The sequence below is a fragment of the Dipteris shenzhenensis genome, chromosome 29 (genome assembly GCF_047967505.1).
Source record: "Dipteris shenzhenensis isolate YYH24624 ecotype China chromosome 29, Dip_SZ_1.0, whole genome shotgun sequence".
In the NCBI taxonomy this organism is placed as follows: domain Eukaryota; kingdom Viridiplantae; phylum Streptophyta; class Polypodiopsida; order Gleicheniales; family Dipteridaceae; genus Dipteris; species Dipteris shenzhenensis.
In genome coordinates this window covers 8,886,924-8,911,294 of record NC_141624.1, presented here as the reverse complement: position 1 = coordinate 8,911,294, position 24,371 = coordinate 8,886,924, and the positions used below count along the sequence as shown (strand labels likewise).

The 24,371-nt window shown below is 40.3% G+C and overlaps 1 protein-coding gene across 1 annotated transcript in view; it reads left to right on the top strand.

Annotated features, from left to right (window-relative positions):
- The window catches only part of LOC147882399 (chaperone protein dnaJ A7A, chloroplastic-like), a 33,208-nt gene extending 27,080 nt beyond the window's left edge, over window positions 1–6,128 (top strand). Inside the window, exons 4-9 of the mRNA XM_087400163.1 lie at window positions 1,666–1,723; window positions 1,853–1,895; window positions 3,769–3,817; window positions 4,565–4,648; window positions 4,752–5,593; window positions 5,883–6,128. Of these exons, the coding sequence (XP_087256289.1) occupies window positions 1,666–1,723; window positions 1,853–1,895; window positions 3,769–3,817; window positions 4,565–4,648; window positions 4,752–5,593; window positions 5,883–5,889 (1,083 nt within the window). The 3' untranslated portion in view covers window positions 5,890–6,128. The remainder of the gene's footprint in view (window positions 1–1,665; window positions 1,724–1,852; window positions 1,896–3,768; window positions 3,818–4,564; window positions 4,649–4,751; window positions 5,594–5,882) is intronic.
- The last annotated feature ends 18,243 nt before the right edge of the window (window positions 6,129–24,371 follow it).

Sequence of the window (24,371 nt, the reverse complement as noted above, 5' to 3'; positions counted from 1 at the left end):
ATTCATCTTTGAGCTTTCAGTCTGCGTTTGATTTTTTCTATCGTGAAGATTTCTTATTTTTCTATCTATTTTGTTGTGGGAAAGAGCTGCGATTGGTTTCAGCTGCCCTGTTGCTGTTCTTGCAGTAGGGTGTGTTTTTGGCAGCAGCATATTGCTTTGTGACTGCCTTGTGGGCGGGTCTCTTGTTAGAAATGACCCAACAGAGGGTACGCACAGCGGAAGACTGATAGAATTGCCGAGGAGCTCACACAGTGTGGTGTGGGGTGTGGAATCACAAACTTCTTAAACTTATGTGCATAGAATAGATGTGCAGACTCATCGATAGACAATGAACCAACCAGATAGAGAAACCATGAAATTAATATATTTCCATCCAAAGCTATGGACACGTTACAAAAGAGAGAGATCCAGAGTCCCACCAATGGCATGGTTCTCTGATCTTACCACAAGGTACTTCTCCTATCTGCTGGCTATCTCTAGACTCGAGCCTGCATGCTCCACCTCGAGCGTCTGTAGACTTTCTGTCCAGAATGGTTCTCTCTACCTTACTGCTTGTAGATCAGCCTAGGTAGGCAGCACTTACTAGCTCAGTCTGCAGCCCTATTTAGGTCTCCACCTCCTCCTGGGAAAGGGCCCTAGGAAGCCCTGTCTGCTGTAAATCTGCTGCTCCAGAGAATGAGAAATGAGGGCACAAGGCCCTCCCTTTTATAGGCCTAGAGGGCTGGCCAACCAACTGACCCAGCAGACCTAAAATGGCCGACCTGCTGGTCGGTCAACCTGCCCCCTCTGGTCCATTAAATGCGCCCCTTCTGGGGTTCAAAACAAGGGCCTGTTGGCCCACAAAACTAGAGCACATGCCCCCCTATATATACAGGGTCCAGGTCCCTTCTTGCTGCCCTTGATCCGACCTGGTAGACTAGCTCTTGACCAGCCCTACCAGTCCTCTCCAAGGTTTTTTGTATTTTGATCCTTTTGGGATCAGAGGTATAAAATGATATATGCTTTTATAGACACAACAGGAGTAATTTGGGAAAGTACAGGAAACTAATGCAGGAGTAGCTTTTTTTTGCAAATAAGAAAACGAGGGAAAATTATTGCAGTTAAATCCACAAAACAAGGTCAAGTGGTGCATAATTGCATAATAAACTTCATAGTTATGCTACTTTGAGAAGGCCCTCACGATAGTGCTTAGTTGACCATATTCATCTGTTTTGGGATGTGATTGATTCAGTACGTGGTTGTGGCCTGGACACGTCTGAATAACATTTCCTTACATCTGTCTGTTAATGAATGCACAATCTACAAGTCAGTACTTATCTTGAGAATGCTCTGATATGATGGAATTGTTTTGACACAGTTTTTAATGCTGATTGTCAGGATGACGATTTTAAAACTTTCCAATCAAATTCAAATAACAAATGTTCAATCAAATGCACACATATGTTTATGCTGATTGCCATTTTAAAAAATTTCAATCGAATTCAAATAATAAATTTTCAATCAATTGCACACATATCTTTAGACTGTTTGTGTGGATGACAATTTCCAATTAGCTTCAAATAACAAAAGCCATGGATCCATTGGGTAATTCGTATCATTTTGACTAGCTGAAATTCTAATACATATTTTGATCAGAGAAATTGATCAATCTGCTATATTTTACAGGACTTTTACAGTGTATTGGGAGTATCCAAAAGCGCAACTAAAGCAGAAATCAAAACTGGTGAGTATTGACTCATTTCTTCCCAATTTACATTGTACAGAGGCGCCTTTTCAAAACCTTAGCATGTAAAAGTTGCAAAGTTGTGTTGTTCTCATTTTTTGAGATCCTGATTAATTTTTGATTGTACAGTCTACAGGAAATTAGCGAGACAGTATCATCCAGATGTCAACAAGTAAGTCTACTGGAATGTTGATTGTTGACATACTTAGATAAGCATGAGCAATCAAAATATTTGTGATCATTTGTACCTGTGTGGAGTTAAACCATATGCTGTTGGTTTTGCCATTTCAACTGAGACAAGTAAGTCTAGGATAATACCATCCCAAATGTTAGATTTAGAGGTGTAGTGGAGTCTTGACTTTTCAGTCCTTCTGTTAGATCTTATAGATGTTTTCCTAGGGAAGATTGACTCGTTGATTTAAGTCATAAACTTTATAGAATTTGTCCCAGTTGAGAAAATCAACAGATAGTACAAGCTTCAAGTAAAATTTGATGTATGCAACTCCCCACTTGTATGTTTGTTGGAGCCTCAGAGACATGTAGATAGTCATGGCTATCATGTATCTACATGTGATCCCATGGCTATGGAGGATGTCTTGGGCTTAGGTAAAAGAAAAATGCAATGTGGACCACATGAACAATATCACATTTTGATGACATGTGTTGTTGTAACTTGGTGTTGGCCTTTATTTTACTAAAGTATATTGCAAGAGGACAAAAGTTGAAAGACAACCCGGAGTTAATGCAAGACTTCGATTAAAGTAAGGCCTTGGACGGGAAAGTATAACATTAGTGAAACCTTCCAAGCCTTCGATAGTTTTTGTCCTTTTCGATTCAAGTAAGGCCTTGGAAGGGAAATTATAACATTAGTGAAACCTTCCAAGCCTTCGATAGTTTTTGTCCTTAAAAGACTCCAGGGGAAAAAGTATACCATTGGTTATCCACTCATTGCACATATGTTGTTTTAAATTTAGGCATCAAATATGTTTTGAATACCACGACAATACTAGTGGAGGACACCTAGGCATAAGAGGTGCTTTTGGAGTCTAGGTTTCAATCAGAGTCAAGACACACCGGTGATTTTTCTGATTGCCAACTTGCCAACTAAGTGATGTTTGTTGTCAGATTGGCGGTGCTGGCTGTTTTACCCATTATCCCTGCGAGATGAGGTGATGTGCTTCCACGCGCTGCTGTACGTTTCCATGCTGTTGTGCAGCACCTTGGCTGCGAATCGCGATTATGCTGCCTTGTCTGCAGGCCAATTCAATGCTGCACTGTGGGCCTATCCTAAGCTGTTTGGTCCCTTTGTCATCAGCTATACTATTCCCATCAGATTAAATAACATTCAGACAAGGAAAATGCACGATGAAAAAGCTCTGGGAAGCCTCTGTGTGAAATTTTGATGGGGGACTATGAGAGATAGAATATTGTGTTACATGCATCCTCTTCATAAGATGCATGCACCTTCTTCTTGTAAAGACCATGATAGAGCAGGGTATGCCCTGTTATTACTGCTAATCTGTAGATGTAACCTTTACCCTTTCTATTGTAGTTTCTCCGGGAAAAAAGCATTTAACATTTCCATTATTGCTTCTGTGGGAAAAAACATTCACACTCTCCATTGTTAGCTTCAATGGGAAATTTTGTTTAACTTCCGTTGTAGTTTCACTTGGAAAAAGCCATTTACCCTTCCAGTTGTAGTTTCACTGGGGAAAAAACATTTACTGTTTCCATTGTGGTTTTACACTGTTTGTCAATCTGTTATCATCTGGCCATCGAGAAAGGAAATCTGCTATGATTTGGCCATCTAGCAAGATTTGCAGCTGTTTGATTTTATTTCCATTGCTTGTTAACCTGTTGTTATCTGGCCTGTCCTATGGATTTACTATGTGGTGTGAGGGATTTTCAGGGTGCGATTCAGCTCTTTAGCACCCATATTACTAGTAGAAGCTATTAAAGCTAGCAGATTTGGTATTCTCTGATTGCGCTTACTTAAAGCTTTGCATGGGCTTTTTTCTATACTCTGATTTTACAAAACCTTGCAGGGAACCGGGAGCAGAGGCAAAGTTCAAAGAGCTCAGCAATGCGTACGAGGTACGAATTTGTGATAGTTCTACCCGGATCTGATTAGAGAAGCTTCTGATTTTGTCTTTGTTTTGATTGTTCAGATGTCAGACAAGATTTAGTGATAAGTCTAGGAGTGTCTAAGAGGAAGTTATTTAAAATGGATGATTCCCTCTGTGTAGGGTCCGTTGTTCCTGGGCTGGGGTTTGTGTCTGTTTCAGAATCAATGGGTTCAAGAGCCATAGTTACAGGGTTTTCGCTTGAGTTTGAAATCCTCTAACAGATGTTTTTGTGTGCCATTGAGTTACCGCTAGGAATTTGTGCTGATTAGGGAGAAAGGACCATGCCTTGAGGATTCTTTCTAATCTGTAAGATGGAATATATTTAGTCTAATTTGTACGATTTGATGTATTGTATGCATGCCTCTGCTTCAGTTTCCGTTGGCATTGCACATCTTGCCTTCCAGAATGTGATTTTTAATGCAATATTTGAGCCGTATGCAAATGTACGTCTGATTTGCTGGTTTTCTGTTACAGTGGGTTTATGTTCTCCCAGTGATTTTCTTGTAGATATTATTGAATATTTTGAAATCTGAGTGATGAGGATATATGACTCTCTCATTTTTAAACAACAGTTCTAAGGTTAAGACTTCCCTTTAACTGCTGGGATGTCCTGATTAGCTCTGAGAGTATGGAAAGTTGGGTTCATAACTGACATGAAGTTTCCATTTTTAAGTTTGTTTGCAGGGTAGCCTTTCTAACTTCTCAGTGGTGACAGGTTCTGTCTGATGATGAGAAGCGTTCTATTTATGACAGATATGGTGAGGCTGGTTTGAAAGGTGTTGGTGCTGGTGGAGCGTCGGTAAAATCATATATACCTTATTGCTTCTCAGTTGCTGTTTTGAATTCCTTAAAACCAGGGATCTTCTAATAGATAGGATTTTTGTTCTTCCTTGTTATGACAGGACTTCTCCAATCCATTTGATCTGTTTGAAACATTTTTTGGAGGCATGGGAGGTCTAGGTGGTATGGGGGGCAGATCAGCACGTAACAGGCCCATACAAGGTGATGATGAACAGTATGATTTGCAATTGGATTTCAGAGAGGCTGTCTTTGGGACAATGACGGAGATTGAAGTCGCTCGACTGGAAACATGTGACACATGTGTTGGATCTGGTGCCAAGCCAGGCACTTCACCCAAACAATGCAGCTCCTGTGGGGGTCAGGGTCAAGTTGTATCTACTGCGCGTACCCCGTTGGGAGATTTTAGACAAATTTCTACATGTCCTGCCTGTGGTGGAGTTGGGCAGTCGTCAACTCCTTGTAGTACATGCCGAGGTGATGGGCGCGTAAGAAGAAAGAAGAGTATAAGTCTTAAGGTACCTGCTGGTGTTGATTCAGGAAGTCGGCTCAGAGTGCGCTCAGAGGGAAATGCTGGAAAACGTGGAGGTCCTCCGGGTGATTTATATGTCTTTATCAATGTTCGAGCAGATCCATATTTGAGCAGGGATGGCAATAATATATTGACAAGTTGTAAAGTGTCATATATTGAGGCTATATTGGGGACTTCCAAACAGGTACCGACAGTAGATGGCAAGGTAGATCTAAATATTCCTGCTGGGATACAACCAGGTACTACTCTTGTTATGTCCAGGAAAGGTGTTCCTATACTAGGAAAGCCTAGCAACCTTCGAGGTGATCAATTGGTCCGTGTTGAAGTTGAGATTCCTAAACGTTTGAGTGGTGATGAGCGGAAGCTGATCGAACAATTGGCGGACCTAAGTAAACTAAGACCTGCAAATGCACGGTAATAATTCTGCTTTGAGCTCCCAGCAGTCTCTTGAAAGTATATTTTGAAGCATGGAGTTTACTGTAATTACTGGTCTCTTTTGTTCCTTTTCTTTTCCAGTATTTGCAGCTTTATTGAATACAGGTCCCACAATTTATTTTTTTACGATGACTGCCTGAGCTTTACCTTAATGACTTTTGGAAGTGGGAGATATATAGGCACTTTTTAATAGTCCTAGTCATTGGTAGGTCAGTATGATTCACTGTATGGAGTCTTTTTGATGGGCTCATTGTCTTGTCCTATGCAGGGTATAATCCGGTTCTAGAAATACCATTCAGGACTGTTTCCAGAAATGTTGACCCTGTCTAAGGACAGGTTGCAGCACTGTGGAGCTATTTCACTCTTCCTTGAGGAGTCAATTCTTGCTACTAAGGAGATCTCAACTTAGCTTGGTGCACCTAGAATGATTGCATGTGTGGTTATGACCATATTTATTTGTGAATTTGTGCCATCACATTACTTGCTTATGTATTAAAGTGATAAAGCTTTGGTATGTAAGCTCTCTTTCTCAAGGCTTAGCTCAGCACTGGACTTCAAAATTTTACCATGTCACTAGAAGAGTATCAGAAAAGCTGATTATCTCGAGTGTTAGTCCTCAGTCGTATAATTGAACTACAAATGTTATCTCCAGTATGGTCACTAAACATTGCACTGGTCTTGGTTATCGTGTTGAATTGGTAACTTCGGCCCCAAGCAAATGAGTGGCATAGAGAAGCTTTGACAATATGACGTTATGGAAGAGGTGCACCATTCCTAAAAGAAGCTGGAGTGTCTTATGAAGTATGTTGTCTTTAGAGGACCAAAGTTCTTCACATACGGGATGAACTTCATTTATATGAGAACTGTAATGCACTTGAATATTTGCATTGAGTTTCTGGGTGGTAGGCCGTAGAAAGTAGATATCTGTCATTTGGAGGAAATGCCCTGTTAACGACTTCTGACCACTGACCGATACATTAGTTGTGAAAGTCTTTGGGAAGTCGGTCACATTTATTTTAGTGTTTGCACATCTTTTAGAAATAAGGAATCTTTCAACGAGTGGTGGTAGTATGTTTCAGGCAAAGCACAGGCGAGAGCACCACAGCTTCGTTGTAATCTAAGGCATTGATTGGATGTTGCATAAGAAAATCACGAATTCTTGATGTGCTTGGAGGCTAGACCTTTTAGAGGATGCACTTTCTTTGATTAGTGATTGTGAAGCCTCTAAAGGAGAGACACTCCGCATTTAGAAATGTATTGAGGCATGTCTGGGTATAACTCATTTGATGGCCTCCAAGTGCACTTATCTCTGCAGCCCAGGTACATTAAGGTGCTGTATACATTGCGATCATACTTATTAATCATTGGGACTAAAGTTATTTTCATGGTCTTTAATCCTTCACCTCTGTTGGTTTACCGATTGAGGTGAGATTACTTCAGCTGACTTTGTAACAAAAGCCTGGGCAGTTCAGCCATAAGCCAGCCAACCTGGGTCATTTGCTTAGTCTTGACTATGTGGAAAGAGTATTGTTAGGTCAGCATCTCCAAAAAATATAGACATACCAATGTTAGTAAACATATATGGGCTCCCATAGCAAAGGGTAGTATTTTTAGTGAAATCTTTTGATCCTTCGAGTCTTAGGCTCTTATTAATTGTGATTGGAGAAACTTTTTTTGAGTCACAGCTGCGTCTTTAAGAATCAAGCTTTTGTGTTGGTGATTGCAATTTCTATACATTGGTTGCAACTTGTTGCATATGGGATGGACAATGGTGCCCATTTTGCTCTTGATAGAATTTGCTTGTTTCCAGTGATTAAATGTTGTGTCTTGAATATTAATCGATAGAATGTGCTTGTTTCCAGTGATCAAATGTTGTGTCTTGAATATGAATCTCTAAGCAATCTTGCGGTATTTTTGAAGCTTTTTCGTTGGTAACTTCAATTTCTATATATTGGTTAAGTTGCATATGGTATGGATAATGGTGCCCATTTAGGGAATCCCAAATTGAATTTGGGGCCCTATTAATTAATTTGTGCACATGGGAGGGGGAGAGGTAAAAATGGGGGGAGAAGGTGGAGTTTTACTCTATGGACGTGATTCTATGGCACGTGGCAATGTGACACATGGTAGAAGGCAGTGGAGTGATCTTGACTTTTTGGGGGTAAGGTTAACGGTGTCGAGGAATGAATGTAATGTGAAGGCTTTAACGGCGTTGAGGAATGAATGTAATGTGAAAGCAACGACTTTATGTAAATACTTTTGTGATGGAATAGGAAGGCAATGATTTTACCTATTGTGAATACTTTTGCAACTTGTATTTTTAAACCTTAAATGTAAGGTTAAATTTAATGCTTAAGCTTATCTTAGTTTTTGCCAAGGAAATTAAGATTGAATGTTTAAGCTTATGCTAATTGGGCCATGGTATTCGGCCACTAATTAATTAATAAGAGACATATCCAAAAATGAATAGGCATAACGAATGGCCATTTTGCTCTTGATAGAATTTGCTTGTTTCCATTGATTAATGTTCTCTCAATGATGAATGTTGTGTCTAGTAGCCCCCTTTCCCCTTGAATATGAATCTCTAAGAGAGCTTGTGGTTTTTTTGCAATGTTTGTGTGCCATAATTGCAAGCCACTCCCTACTCCTAGTGAATGGTTTGCAGTCACGGAGATGAAACTACTTGGGTACAATGTGTACTTGTCTTTTGAGAGAGTGATACCTATGTCCTACCCATGCCTTTCATATTAGCAGAGGCATGACTAGGTTGGAGGTTCAAAAGTGATAGAAGACAGCTCGGCTATGACATGGCAGTAGAGGCAGTAGTCAACACAGTTCCAAGCGATCACAAACAATGCGAATTGATGCACAAGTGGCATGCACAACAAAGTCCGAACCTTGGGTTTGTTTTGCTAGGGCATGGTGTTGCATGGATTTGGGTGAGGCTGATCGATAGAATTTCTGATGGAGCCTACTACATTGACAACAATTTTGGACAATCTATAGACTGAGCCTATGAGGATGACAACTCTTAGGATTATAAAGTCCTCATCTCACAGCATGCTCTATCTGAGAAGCCAATGACTTAGAATTGTAAGGATGAAGGCATATGGTGGTTTGACTCCTCCAGTAGAATCACTTACATGACCCTTGAGAGGTAATGGTTCTCACCTACACAAAAAAAATCCTTGTGATGGGTGTACTGTTGCATAGTGATGAAGCATCGTAGCAAGCATAAAAAATGCATTCTATGTCCCACAAATGCATAATACCTATTTTCTATTGGACAAATAATCGAGAGCAACATGGAGCTCATCTTCAACAAATATGGATGCACAACGAGGGAGCTTGAGAGTTTCAACTCCAATGGTCCAAAATTAGTTGTCTATTCAAGTTATCTTCAGCCATTCCAATTTGCAAAGCTCTAGTAACTCGTCATCAAAGTCAGGATGCTTACTTGATTACACTATGGAGCCTTGTATCCTTGAAAAAGACAAATATGGTATAAGGACTTCCACAAGTGTGTTTATATTTGTGAGTCTTGTCGCATGGGCAAGCAACACAAACAACCATTTCCAACATCCTAGTGTCAAAACACAAATGTTCTTTAGATGAACATTCTGAATCTTGAGATGAACAATTTGTTGCAGAAACATTGTACTTTATTACATTCTCTAATGACTGCTCCTTGAACACTTGGATCTTCTTCCCCATCACGCTTGCTCTAACCTACAATCCTGTCTCTGCCTACATCTCCCTGTCCTGTATTCCTTTGACCATTCTAGTCCTACCTCTACTACCCCTGCATCATGCCACATCACGCTTGCTCTAACTTGTAATCATGTGGCTTGCATCAGACTACCGCTAACTATTTCTCTGCCCACACCTCGTTAGATGGGATGTCCATGTAGACTGTGTGTTTTGACCTTGGCAGTCAACCAACTAGGTTGCTCTGCACCATGTTGTCCATGCGCAATTCTCAACTCATATGAGCCTAGCTCATGACACCTCACTCTGCTTCATTAGCTACCATTGTCATTGAAAGGTGGCACAATAGCTTTGACATGCTACACAAACACAGTCCACAGTCATGAGTTGACACATGGACACCACCACATCATTAGGCAGTCCACTTCAATATATGTGCACAATCAACGTCTTGTCATCCCTTAACACGTGGCATCTAATGCCACCTTGGCTGACACATCATCACTAGTTAAGCCAATCTTTCAATTGTCATAACTTTTGATCCCAAAGGGAGCACGAGCAACGAAAAGGAGAAGTGGTTGATTATTAGTGCTCCTCACATGGTCTACTTAGAGATGAGTTTTGACCTTCAGAGTGTATATTATTTTCTTAGGCCTCTTCATCAGAACTCTTGGTCAATTGTAGTTGCTTCGAACCTACCAGAGAAAAAGAATTAAGATAAACAAAAAATCTGAATTTGTACGATTGGATATATTCTAGTTCGTAAGCAAAAATTTGAATTTGTATGATAAGATATATTCTAGGTTACAAAGGGGTGTGTGTGTGTGCACGTACGCACGCACGTACGCATGCACGAATGCACACATGTGCATACATACATACACAATATCTTGCCGCATTTTGCTCAATTGATGTGTGGCCTTGGTATAGAACTAGCATATTTTGAGGAGATTGAAATCCACCAAGCCAACAGATACCTTGCTCGAAACTCCTGATTAGTTCTTAATGGCATGAGTCCCTTCATTTTTATAATTGGTACTCACTCGGATACCCTATCAATAATAGGTAGTAGGCAGTTTGATACTTTGTGAGTCGCTTTGCAGTTGGACAATTGACACCACCATGAAAGGTCACTACCTAACTATTTTGGCATTGGTTCCTACATTTTCTCATTTCAAGCCTTGTAAAGCGTCTGGCCATCACCGGCACTTTATTGCCATACACTATATAGAGGTTTTGATTTTGTGCGCATGCTTGTTCATCATGGCTAGATCTCATGATGATATTATCTTTGTGGACCATAATAGCAAGCTAAATGATAACTACAATGGAAACTAGGAAAGATGAACAATATTTTCTAGCTCAAGATGTTGTAGGATGCCATCACCAAAATAAAGAAAAGACGTGAGCCTCTGCCTACAAGTTTGACAACTCCCCTCACTAATGATTAGCTTCAAGAGCTAATGAAGAAACGATTCGGTTGGCATGTGAATGCATGGATTGCATTGAACATAATTAATCTCAATCTGAAAGGTATCATGATACCCATCCTCCAAGGAGATACATCTACTATGGTTGCATGGAAGGCCCCATTTCAATGCCAATAACATGTCCAAGGTCATCTTATTGGAAAATGGATTGAATAATGCTATGAAGCTATACATCGAGATAGGTTCAGATTACTTAGTTAGGTTGAAGGTTGGAGATCATGACCTTCAATAGGAGAGATTAAGCCAAAGTGACTAGTCCATATTGCCCTCAATGGCCTAGGAGAGGACTACAACTAGTTTGTGACTGCAAGTGGGGCACATGTCTCCTTCTCTTTCTAACTCATGTACGATATGCTCATGCAGGAGCACATGAGATGAGGTCTCAGCACTGATTCCAAGAATCATGACCATGATTTTTTAGTAAGAAGAGGAAGACGATTTCATAGCTCCAAAGAAAAAACTTTGGTTGATGCAACAATTTAGGAAGAGAAAACACCCACGATAGATAGTCTCAGTCTTCATCAAGACATTAACATCAAAACTTTGGTCCTTTAGCTAAAAGGGAACATGGAATCCTAGAGGTAGAGGAACCCTAGAAGAGAAGGATGTTGGGACAAATTGATGTAATGGGATTATACCAACGGCGGGTACAAGGCCAGTGTGTGCTTGTGTGTGACCATATGGTGGTTAGTGTGACTAGGTTAGGTGGTAGAAAGTTCTAGTAAGTGTGATTAAGAGAATCATGGACCTGGTTGAGGAATCAAGGAGAGATTAGTGGATCTCGAGATGCTCTCTCTTGGGTACATGCATTATATCAGTTGCCTTCTTAAGGCCACTTCTACTCATGAATAAACAAGCTTTTTCTTCATCTTGTGCCCACACCATTGATACTCCAACATGTGGTATCAGAGCCACCACACCCTCCTTGAGGCAGATCATCACCTTCTTCACCATTTCCTTCATCCTCCACCTTCTCTCCCATTCTCCCCTCTTTTGGCCTGACCTTGGAGCTTCAGATTCTATGAATATAGGCGACCATTCTCCAAGCCCTTTCAGCCATATAATCCTCTCATATAGGCGCACTTCCACTCCATAGGGTTTCTAGAAATTGTCCTTCCTTTGCCTTTGCCACCATGATTATCGCCCAATGAACTTCTGCTGCATATGACCTATAGGAGTAAAATTTTGACCAACACTCCTAGGTATAGTTGGGTGACCTTATAAGCTAGTTTTTGTTCAAGTTTGAGAGCATTTGGACTAGTGGTTGAGGAGAAATCAATGAAAAACTACTTGGGATTGAAGCAGCTTGTCCTAGCGACCTGGCGCAACATTTTGCCCATCCTTGGCTGAGAATACTCTCTGGTATATGTCCTTAATTTTTGCATAAAAATCCCTTTCAAATAGCTCTTCTAGCTATGCAAATTCAACCCTCCAAGTAGCTACTGTTTCGGGGTCAATTAATTTTTGGTTCTTTCATACTTGCTTAGTCACCAAAGAAATTGAGGCTTTTGACTTTGCTCAGTTCTAAGCTATTGAAGCTCGATGATTCCCATGGGTGGTAGACCCAAGAGGCTTATTGTCTAGGCATGCTGTCTGAGATGAGCTACCCAGGGATAAAAGACCCTTGAGGGCTGGTTGTGGAAATAGCTGCACTACCCCCATGAATGGGAGACCCTGAGGAACTCTATGTAGATATTGTGGAAACTGAATGGCCCTCTGGACTGGTAGACCCTAGAGGAGCCATTGTCTCAACCATTATAGAATAGTCCACTAACATGTGCTCGAAGTTGGAAGACTCTTGATTAGATCTAATGATTAAGAACTGTTTGTGGGTATTGAATAAGGATAGTCCACTATGCTATGCTTGAGGGTGGAATTCTCGTGAGCAGATGATGGACTTACACTAGTAGTTGCTACTGATGAGGAGAGGAATTGTGAGTAGGACATGAGAAACTGCTGATGTAATAAAAGCATCTTCTCTCGATCTCGCCTATGTTGGGCCTTGTATGCTGCCAAGTCAGCACAATGTCTAGGTTAATGCACAGTCACCTCAAGGCGTTCCTATTCCAATAGAAGCCAAAAATGGTCCAATGTCATTGTATCCTCGTTCTTCTTCTTTTCCTACTTGGGATGCTTATGAAAAGAGCCGATTTTAGTCAAGGAAATAATCATGATCCATGAACACTTGCTTGAGATCTGCTATACTAGATGGGTCCATGATGGAAGACTTGTAGACCCATCAACTATTACAACAATGACTACTAGAAGGGGGGGTGGGGAGGGATTCCCCCTAACCTTTCCCCGCAAGGTGTAAACGCATATGGGTGAAGATGGGAGCTGGACCAATGCGCGATGAAGGAAGGAAGGGAGACGCTAATGGAGCATGGTACTACCACTAGTCTAGGGTAGGAAAAAAGATAAAATTAAAAATGTCCTAGCCATGCTCCTTAGTAATTGAGTCCCATTACTAAGATTTTCTTCCAGGGCTCCCTCCAACCTATTTTAGAGCAAGAGTAACCATACTAATGTAACATGCAAGGATTAGCTATGCAAAATTTAGATGAACATACACGGAAGGACTCAAGCATGAGATACACTAGATATCTTCCTGACTACTACTATTGTACATGATTGACAAATCCACATACAAAACTACGCTGAGACAACTCCCCTTACTATTGTGAGATGTCGAAGATGGAGCTATGCTAAGAAAATAGGGCACCAAAACTCTCCCTGATGCTCACTCAAAAGTGCTGCTGGAGGTTGGAAGCTGAGTGCTGAAATGAGGGGCAAGCCCCCCTTTATATCTGGGCTAGAATGGCCTACTTTGGCCAGCCCAACAGCTCTAAGTGGCCAACCATCCAGTCGGCTAGTTGGTTGGACTACGATCTATTTGATTAACCCTAGGGGATGACCTAGAGGGTGTTGAGCCTGCCTATAAAAGGTGCCTAAAAAAGGTGGATAATACTATAACAAAAGCATTTCATGACATAATAAAGAAATCCAACAAGTACATATGTAGGAGGATAAGGAAGGGCTATCCCACAATCATAGTTTACATAAGGCAGTTGAAGATCAAGAAGATCTAAGGGGCTAAGAGGACATTACGCAAGGGAGAGAGGGATAAAAACAAGAGGTATTGGGTGGCACGTTGTGGGTTAATAGTATGTAGTGGCCATGCAAGTGAAGTTTAAAGCATGTGTGCTAGGGGTTAGTTAGGTAGAGGAATAGTAAAGTTAGGGAGAGCTAGGCAAAAGGTTATAAGCCATAGGGACTTTAGGGAGCTAAGTTAGGGAAGGGGTAAAGGTGGTGTGTTAGGGGCTTAGGTTAGCGTGGGCTTGGTTTTAATAAATATAAATATAAATATAACTAGACAGGAAGGGGCAAGCAAATATATTTATATATTTATATAGATATAAACAAGGTCAACAATAAAATTAATACTAGTTTATAGCGTTAAAAAAACGTGTACGAGGAGTGGGAATGATATAAACGAAAAAGAGGGGGAAATGGTTAGTTAAAAGTTAAAAGAAATTAGAAAATAAATTATAATAAAAATGAAAAAAAGGGGGTTTTAGTTATCTGATAAAAATGAGAATATTAACGAGGGTTGGGAGGCTTATTAAGTAGGTGTTAAATGGTACTTAAAATGAAAATAATCAGTGGAGGTAAACAAAACTGTAGTGATAAGTATGGCAAAGAATAACTGGGGGCGGGACAAACAAAGGGGGGTTTTAGCAAGAGAGGTAACAATGAAGGGGGAGGGAGAGGGGGGAGGGGGGAAAAGGGGCCATGTGAGAAAAAAAAATTTGTGTGTGTGTGTGTGTGTGTTGGGGGGGCCTACTAGGATAATTTGTGTAGATATCATGAGAGCATGCATGCATGTATGAGAAATGGGAAGTGTGTGTGTGTGTGTGGAAGTGAGAAACAGAGCAACTAGTAAACTATATGTGATCATATACAAATGGGTTAAGGGGCGTGTTAGTGTGTGTGTAAATGTGTAATAGTATAAGAGTGTAGAAACTGTGTGTGTGTGTGTGTAGAGTCAAAATCTGAACGTGTAATGCTCAAGAGAAATCAATAGATAGAGAAACCATGACTAGAACCAAAAGCTATTTTTTTGAAAAAATACGAGTTCTTTGAGAACACAGATACATCAAGTGTAAAGAGAGCACCTTCCTGGTACCTGCAACCATCCAGTCCCAAAAAAAAGAAATTAGTTCAGAAGTTGGGAATGCAGGTGTCAACGGGGAGTGCTGGTTGTTATCCCTTTCACAAAACACTATCGAACCTGATTCTCCATCATGGTGAGGTTACTTTGTTGCAATGCATAGGAATTATGGCTTCAATTTTCATGCCATCTCCCTCTTTTATGCCACTTTCACTTGTGCCAAAGAGGAACGATGGTCTGTTATCTTGATGCAACATGATGGAGCGTTTTCTTCCATCTAGTGGTGGTGCGTTGCCACTGCCAAATTGATTGGTATGCTAATGTCCCACCTTTTAGAGTCCTCTTTTTAGGCAAGTTGTTTGCTCCCCCTTTGTTTTAAATATAGTTTTTAAGTCAAAGGGAGCCTTCGGTGACCCATTTTTGTTTTATAAACTTTAGGGTAATCCATTCAAAGAATAGTGACAAAAGATGTATTTTTCATAAGAGAGGAAAACCATACATCTAATTGTCTTGAACAACACTTTAGACAAACCCTAGTAGGGTCCCTTGGTGTCATACATAATTGGTACACTAGGTCCTAGTGTCACCAATATTTAGGAATAGAAGGAGTTCATACATATCAAATTAACATCCAGGTGGGTTGTAATTAGTAAGGTAGGATTTTATAAGTCTCCATAGTCTGATCCTCTCAAAGCCATTACGACAAAAACATTATACAAGGTCTTTAATGGCAAGACCAACTTCAGGTGCATTTGAATGTCCATAGATGATTGGCTTAATTTGTGATATAATAACTTTGTGTGCCCAAGAACAAGGTTGATTGCTGCTGCGATGAATGAATCTACAAGTCTTTATTGGTAAGACACTTAAAGGTCACTCCCAATGGGTTTAGTGTCATTCTTGGTCCATTATTATTTGTAGTCAGGGTCACTTCTACTTCTTGGAAATTTAATGCTCTGCCTGGATTGTATCTATACGACAACACTTAAAGGGCTTCATGGTTCCAATGTTGTGTGCATAACCTTCATATATCCGTACGTGTATCAAATCTTTATCGAGACTGGATTATGGTTTTTTTTCTCACATGTTATTACGGTTGTTGTGCCCTTGTAAGCTAGACAACCCCTTATTTGGAGGACCTCGAGGTACGCACCTTCGTTGACTCAAGCAAAGAGGAAATTAGTCTTTACATACTATAGAGGTATCAACCAAACGGATGCTTTGTGCAGAGTATATAAATGGTTTTCACATAGCATGCCGGAGTTGACCTTATCCTATTTTTGTTAGGGTAAGGTCAACTCTAGCATGCTTTGTGAAAACCATGCCGCGATAGATATGCAGGTGCTAAAAGAAAGAATGGATGACCAAGCCCTACACCCCTCCACCGCACTCCAAGCCATTGATGATGGTTTTGGAAACTCCATCAAAAGGGCTAAACCTTTCATAGAGAAACGTAGGTACCGATCTACACACTCCACACTCAACGAGGCAACAACGGCCCGTCCTTCCCTGGTGCCTATTGGAAAGTCGAGGCGTAACAAGAAGACCATGCAATAATACTTGAATGAGAAGTCAATGGGTGGCAGTTGTAGCAACACCTGAATGGGACTGAGTGTACTGTATCATGTCATATGCTATTCACTTTTCTTTAAGCTAATGTTATCATTTTGAATGGTAATATATATTGATAAAAATGTCGTAGATGTCCCAATAAAATTGCCGATTGTATCCTTGTGAAACATAGTGTCTGAGAAGTCGACTATTAGATCCCTTGGGTAAATTTGAAGTGGCAAGGTTACACATTGTGTAATGAAAAAGATGAAAGCATTAGGGTAGTCAAACCATAGAATGTCATCCAAGTATCTATAGCAATGTAGAAACATAGCTAATAGAGGATGAACCTCTTTTATTTGAGTCAATTTTATAAGGAAGTCATATTCTAATGAATGCAAATATAGATTGCACCATGCGGGGGAGCAAGAGAGACCCATTGGAATGCCATTTGTTTGAGTAAAAGTGAGGTTGAACTATTGAACATGAACATTATCAATGAGCCAATCATTTATTTGAATTACTTGCTCATAGCTGAAAGATAATCCATTTTGAAAGGGGCTATTAGTCCAATTGCCCAAAATGCATTTCTTAGGGAAATTCTTAAATCCAATGTAATGAGATCCAGCTATTCGGTAAGCCTCTTTTACAATCTTGGCAATTATGGTCTTGAGGCCAAAGTCCCCATGGTGGGGAATATTCTCATAGCATTTCTTAATGTCTGCTGAGAAAAGAGAAGTAGCATTCTTAGGGAGGTTAACAGCTAGGTCAAACAAAGAATCAATACTCCAAAAACTTTGGATTTTGTATCCCGTACTTAGAAAATCCACTTGTTAAGGATGGAAGCTCTCTTTTTAAGTGGATCAATGCAACTTTTAAGGATACAAGACAATAAGAGAGAAATTGGGGAAAAAATACACTCATGGCCATTGGTTAGCCATCTGAAATCATGTTTGTGTACTTTAAATATGGCCATTAAAAAAGGAGGTGGGGCTTCATTCACAAGTAGAGGGTGAAGCATATGAAGATCTTCTCGGATCATGTTAGTACTTATATTTTTAGAAGTAAAATCTCGTCCTTTGAGTCTTTCCAAAGCAAGAGAGGTGATGAATTTCTTGCAAACAAAAGCTGGATTATTCGAGGCTTTGTCAACTTGGGTTATTAAGAAATGTTTCTTAATAAAAGCCAGCCTCTTGTTGAGAGATCCCAAGCTTGAAATCAAGTCCTTTTGTGGAGTGGGTATCTCATTTTAACAAAAAGGAATCCTCGACCTCATGAAGATTCTTGGAAGAAATAATATCATCTTGCATGAGTTGCCTAAGAAGATATAGAAGTACCGAGATAGCTTCATCTTTATCAAAAGGCATAGATGGCATATGATTCAATCCTTTATTTAGCATAGTAATGACCATTGGATCCCCAACAAAGTTTAAATCACATGTTCCATTTATCATCCAAAAAAACAGGAAATTCAAAACACATACATTCTATATTTTGATCCGATAAGAAAGTAGTTTTTGCATTACATAGAAGCTTTGACAAGGTCGGGCAAAAAGACCATCCTATTGATACCTCATTCCAATTCGCTGAAAGTTTTAGACAATGTCCAAAGCAAAAAAGGTTTAGAAAAGACTTCAAATTACCCACCTTATCGTGTGTGTGTGTGTGTGTGTTTGCGTCCTCCTGGCTGCCCTTTATCCCGCTCTACAACCTTCTTTGGTCACTGAACTCTACGCCGGTTGGAACATGCTTCTTAGTTGGCCACCCTTCTCTCACAGGTCTTTCTCCAGCCCTTCGCGGCACTGCCCGTGCTCAAGTTCCGTTGATTGTTCATGTGCTTCCCTTTGCTTTAAGTGGTACCCCTTTTTCTTGAGCCTCCAGAGCTAGCTTCCGCGTTGGCTTCGATGCCCTTGGCAACCTTTTTACTTCACTAGTGTCTAATCTGCTCTTCGGGCCGCCTTTTTTGTCTTCCGCCTCCATGCCTTCCTTCGAGCTCCGTTCTGTTCAAGCTCCACGTACTTCTTAGATGGCTTGCTCAGGCGATCGCTCAGTCGTTCACCTTCCACGGTGGGTTTCTCCTTCTTGGGGCTTTGTTACTCTGCCAGCCTACCGCCATGACTCTCTAGACCTTCACCTTTCACTTATCGTCAGGCTTTGCTTTCACCATACCGAAGCAGGTACCTTCACTTCTAGGAGACCCCGTGATTCTTCACTTCTGGCCTTTCTTCAAGCTTAGGTGACCGGACACTTCATCTGTGTTGTCGCGATGCCTGCACTCAGCTTATTGCTCTTGGCTCTTTACTACTTAGTGCTGCCAGGTGTTAGTGGCTTGGCTGCATGGCAGTCTCTTGCTTTTTGTCGAGTCAACAGTTTGGTTGACTTTGGGTTGGCTCTTTTTTTATCCTTTGTTTGGATCTTTATTTGTTTTTAGCCTTTTATTCACACACACACACACACTTACTCGGTAAACTTATTCTTACATTTTTTCTTATTAGTGCTTTTCCGTAAGTCTTTACTTTCTTAGAGTTATTGTAAGCGCTTTTCTAGCTAATATTTATTATGTATACATTTATTTTACACTTTGTTAACTATTTAATGATTTTACTAATGACTATTCCTTTTCTCTGGCTATATATATATATATATATATATATATATATATATATATATATATATATATATATATATATATATATATATATATATAAGCTTGATTACATCTTTCGTATAGAACATTTTTGTCTTGTTCTACGTTTATTATATAAGATGTGTTGAATTTATTTTTTTCTAGTTACCTAAGTTGGATTTTGTGATTACTTTAATTAATTCATTTGCCTTTTTTAAGAGTTTGGTTTTTTAATTGTCTCATAGTTAACTTTTTTCTTGACCTCACATATTTGTACACACACACACACACACACACACACACACGTGTGTACACATATACCTGTATATAAACCATTCAGATGTGTGTGTACTATTGTGTCCATGTGATATTCGTGTATGGGCGTGTGCCACTATCTGTGTGTATGTGTATTTATGTATGTACATCTGCTTGCTTGCACATATGTGCATGCATGTGCTTACATGTGTCACCTCTATGTCAAACTTATCCATTCATGACCTATGCACTACTACATGAATATAATATATTTGTGCATTACGCATTTTCTTTCCATGTTCATTTACAATGAAAATTTAAATACAACTATGAACTCTACCTCTCTTTGTCTCTCTCATTTTGTCACTCATTGTATCTCTATAAAACACAACAAAAGAACAACAAAAAATTCAATTTGTGTGATTGGATATATGCTACTCTTACAATGGTATATATGTAAATGGCAACATACTCTAGCAAAAAATCCACCGTATAAACAACTATTCGGAGACCAATTAAATCTTGACATTGCTTGAATTTTTGTTTTTGGTAGTGCATCATCTCCTTCCCTCCCTCCCTCCCTCCGTCCCTCCCCCCCCCCTCTCTCTCTCTCTCTCTCTCTCTCTCTCTCTCCCCTTGCCCTCTACTCTTGTTTCTTCTTTCCAACACTACTCTAATATTATGGACTACCCATTACATAGTTTTAATTATACTTAGATCCCAACACATGCTACTTCTTATACAACATTACATGTGAGTCTATCAACATATAATCAAGGGCTTTGTGCTATAATGTTTAGGTTGATCACCTACTAGCATGACATGATGATGGTGGGATATAGAAGCTTGATTGGATGTTTTGAGTTTGATTGGGACACATGGCATGCTTGTGCATAAAAGGATAACCAAGGTTAACTAGAGTCATAAATAGTCTCCTACCTTCCTAGATAAGTAGAAATAACTCTTGCTATTGAGCTATGCTATTGTGACCTAGCAAAACAATTATTAAGGTCTCCCTGTACTTTTTGATTTGTGCCTCTTATACAATGAAAGTAATAAAATGAAATTGAAATCGATCACACAAAAATGTAGAATTTTTCCACTTATGCATTCAAAGTTCATTTCATAACCTATTACAATATATTAAATTAGTAAACTCATGCTCATTGTAGTAATAAAGGAAGTATTTAATGATGATGCCTAGGGAGTCAATAGAGCAGCCTCACTAGATAATTGGAAAAATTGGTGTTCTCTAAAAAATTGGCATTCTTTCTAAAAGGAGTAAATAAGGCCTTTTAGAATCATTTGTGCTTTTTCCCTAGAATCCCAAAACCCAAGGTGATGGAGGGCCTACAAAATAGGGGCACAATGCATCTGTATTTATTGGGATCAAAAGGGCACTCATTGCATGTAAGACTTGATCAAAAGTTATGGTGATGTGCTTAGAAATTTTTGGTGCTTATTTAAGATTTTTTATGTGGGCATGTAGGATGAGAAATAATGGGTTGGCATTTGCATTATCCCCATTTGAAAATTTTGCATTCAATGCTAGATTGTTGTCTATTTTTCCTTGTAAGTGGGTCCATTCAAGCATGGCCAAAACATAGTAACACAAGTGCCTAGGGGGAAACCACATCTTCACATATATTTTTAGAAGAAATACTTTGCAAAACCAAGAATAATCTAGCTTATCATTGTACTTTATTTACAACATCACCTCTTAGCTATGGAATTAGACAATTCATCCATTCTTTGGTAAAAATATGAAGTATCATCACTCCTCTCTTATTCACTTCTCCTCCAATTTATCCTATTCTCCTATTCGCTTCTCCTCCAAATCCTATTAATTAATTTGTGTCACTCTCTGCCTCCCTCCGATTAAGCTAAGGTACATGGATTAATTTCCTCCTTGATTTTCTCTGTAGGCTCGCTATCTCTCTTTCGCCTCTCCTCAACCTCTCCCTCCCTCGTTCCTCTCCAGCCTCTCCCTCCCTCGCCATCTCTTAGCCTCTGTAGCCTCTCCCTCGCTGGCTTCGCTCTCCATCCCTCGATTCCCCTCCTGTTACCATCTCTCCGCTCTCCTATTTTCCTCTCTCCCCTCCCCCCTCTCTCCCCCCCACTCCCCTTGTCAGACTTCTAGAAGTGGAGGCTTCTAGAAGAAGCCTCCCCCCCTTACCTTAATCACAACTTAAATTTTGCGCCCCCCCTCATGCACGCTTAGGTTAATTGAGCAATCACTCCCCCAGCAGCGATCCACAAATTAATTAATGGCAAAAACGTTAACTCGGGGTCCCTATTTGTACTTTATTTAAGGCATCACCTCATAGCTATGGAAGCTCACATCTGGGAGAGAGTAGCTTATCATTGTTTGCAAGCTCGTAGTAGCACAGGTTCTTGATGTTATCTTGCTGAATCAAGTGTACAAAGATAACCTTTCGTTGCTTGATCACCCTTTTTGTTGCTTGATCACACGGTGAATATGAATAAATTCTTTCTCCTAATCACCCCTTTTGTTGCACACATCGTCCAAAACTATGAGATATGTCTTTCTTGTCAGCACCCTTCACAGTAGTTGGCAAGCATTTTTTATGTTGAAACCTTCCAGTTGCTCCTTGTAGCCCGGCTTGTATAGCAAGAGACATAGCTTCACGGATATCTAGAAGCTTGCGGTATTCAAGCTCCGTCATTGCTAAACTTAGAAATGGAGCATGATTCCCTGGCCCCCAGCTCAAAAGCCTCGTTGGTATACATCTCTGGTGGTTTTACAACTGCAAATCTGGCAAGACTCAGCTTGACATATTGTGTATCGAAGGTGTAGCCTTGTTCTTGCTATTGCTATCCAAGCTATCCCACGCAAAGGTATTTTCAAGCATACAAAATTGACACTCACTCTTCTCATTGCACTCACCGAGCCAAAGCAACACTCCATGGTGTAAAACGCACGAGGGGGCATGGTGACCCTCGTAGGGTGTGGGATTGTGATTGTGCGGGTGGACGAACGGTTGAGCATGCGCACGTGCGCACACACACACACATACGCTTGTATATACATAATTTGTGTTGGCGAGACCATCTTTACTAGACCATGATTATTTTTCTTCATGATGTACTTCTAATAGAGAATTGAATCATGGTAAAACACGGGTGTACATCACGAATAAGTTATATAGATTAAGGCAAGTTTTTTGGCCCATACTTGACTGGAATTTGTGAATATATCAATTAAGATAGGCTTATGATGGGACCTTATCAAGCATTTTTTACGACTATATGCCATCAGTAAAAACTCATGATGAAGGTTGAACTCATATAGCATGAAGGCTTTATCTATATTAGACATTGACAACAGATTGAGCCTCGTGATGACAATAAAAGAATACGTATACTATAACTAAAATGAATAGGAGTGCTCATGTGCTCATAGGGTTACATAAATTTCATGGATAATTGCATGAGATCTGTACGACTTCTCATGAGAGGTATAAGTGATTTTACATTAAAATGGTCACATGAATTTGGATCGACGCTAGAAGGTATACCGACTGGGTTGGTTCAGCCATGTGCTATCTATGTAATGTCCCCATGCATAGCTGCTATCTCATACACAACTATTGGCTTCCTGAGCTAACGCAATACTCGAGTCGTCTAGCTCCTATTGCCCTTCGGTTAGCCTCCTTGGCCATAGCTGCCCTGGCCATAGCTGTTTTGGTAGTATAGTTAAAAAAACATTGAGAAACTCATTGGTAGGTGACGTTGAGATAGCAAAGGGTGTTCTTGCAAAATCTTCTTGGTACATTTATTTAATTAATCTAACACATTCCTTTGTGTGGCTTCATTTTTTGTTGGAGGACTTATGTATCACATTTTTTTTATTTGTTTGAAATTTTTGTTGCCTTCAATGACCTTATTTTTGCTTCCGTGTTAAAATTTGCCCATTGATGTCCACGTGTTTTGTTTATCCACTTGGCTTGCATTCCATGGCGATCGTCTGCCACATGTCATCCATCTACTATCGTGCTATTCACGCCATGTGGTGTCGTGTCAATTCGCCATGTGTCCAGTTGCTGCACCACTAGTCAGTCAGTCTCACAGTGCAACACGTTGAGAAAGATGTCCAGTGCAACACCTTATTTTTGCTTCCGTGTTAAAATTTGCCCATTGATGTCCACGTGTTTTGTTTATCCACTTGGCTTGCATTCCATGGCGATCGTCTGCCACAGATGTCGTGTCAATTCGCCATGTGTCAAGTTGCTGCACCACTGGTCAGTCAGTCTCACAGTGCAACACGTTGAGAAAGATGTCCAGACTGATGGGACTCAGAGCTCAGCTGTAGGCCTGCACATCCTCGCATTCATTCTGGTCACTTTCCTTCCTTCGTTCTGGTCTACGCAGTCACAAATGGCCCGTTTGCTGTAGCTGGACCGTCTGCAAACCGCCATGATAGTCTGGACTCTGCAGACCGCCCCTATGGCTCTAAAGTCTGAACAGTAAACAGTGTCTGTCGTCGCAGTCTCTGATCAGCCGCCCTTTGCCCTTGAGTAGTTCAGCTGCTGCTACGCGATGCCCTTCTCTGTTTTGCCCCTCAGCTCCTATGCAATGCTCCTCTGTTACCATGCAGCAAGGTGGGAAATGCTCCCAGCTCTCCCTTCAGCCCACTTATTATGGCCACTTGGAGCCCTCCATTGCTGAGGAAAGGATAACCTTTCCTTAAAGAAGTAGAAAGAAGAAAGATGTGTGGTTGGAACTGCCTTCGCTCCAACAAAGAATGCAAAGCTCTCAAAATGAACCCCAATTGCAAAACATGCTTTTCTTTATGTGCTTGATAAGGCACATACTTATCAAGCCCGGCACATCGAATGCCACCACAACACAAGAATTTTCTTCTTTCTATCGACATCATGTATCCACTTCATCCATGCAAAAGTATCGTTATTTGAGGTCTCAATTGCATGCATG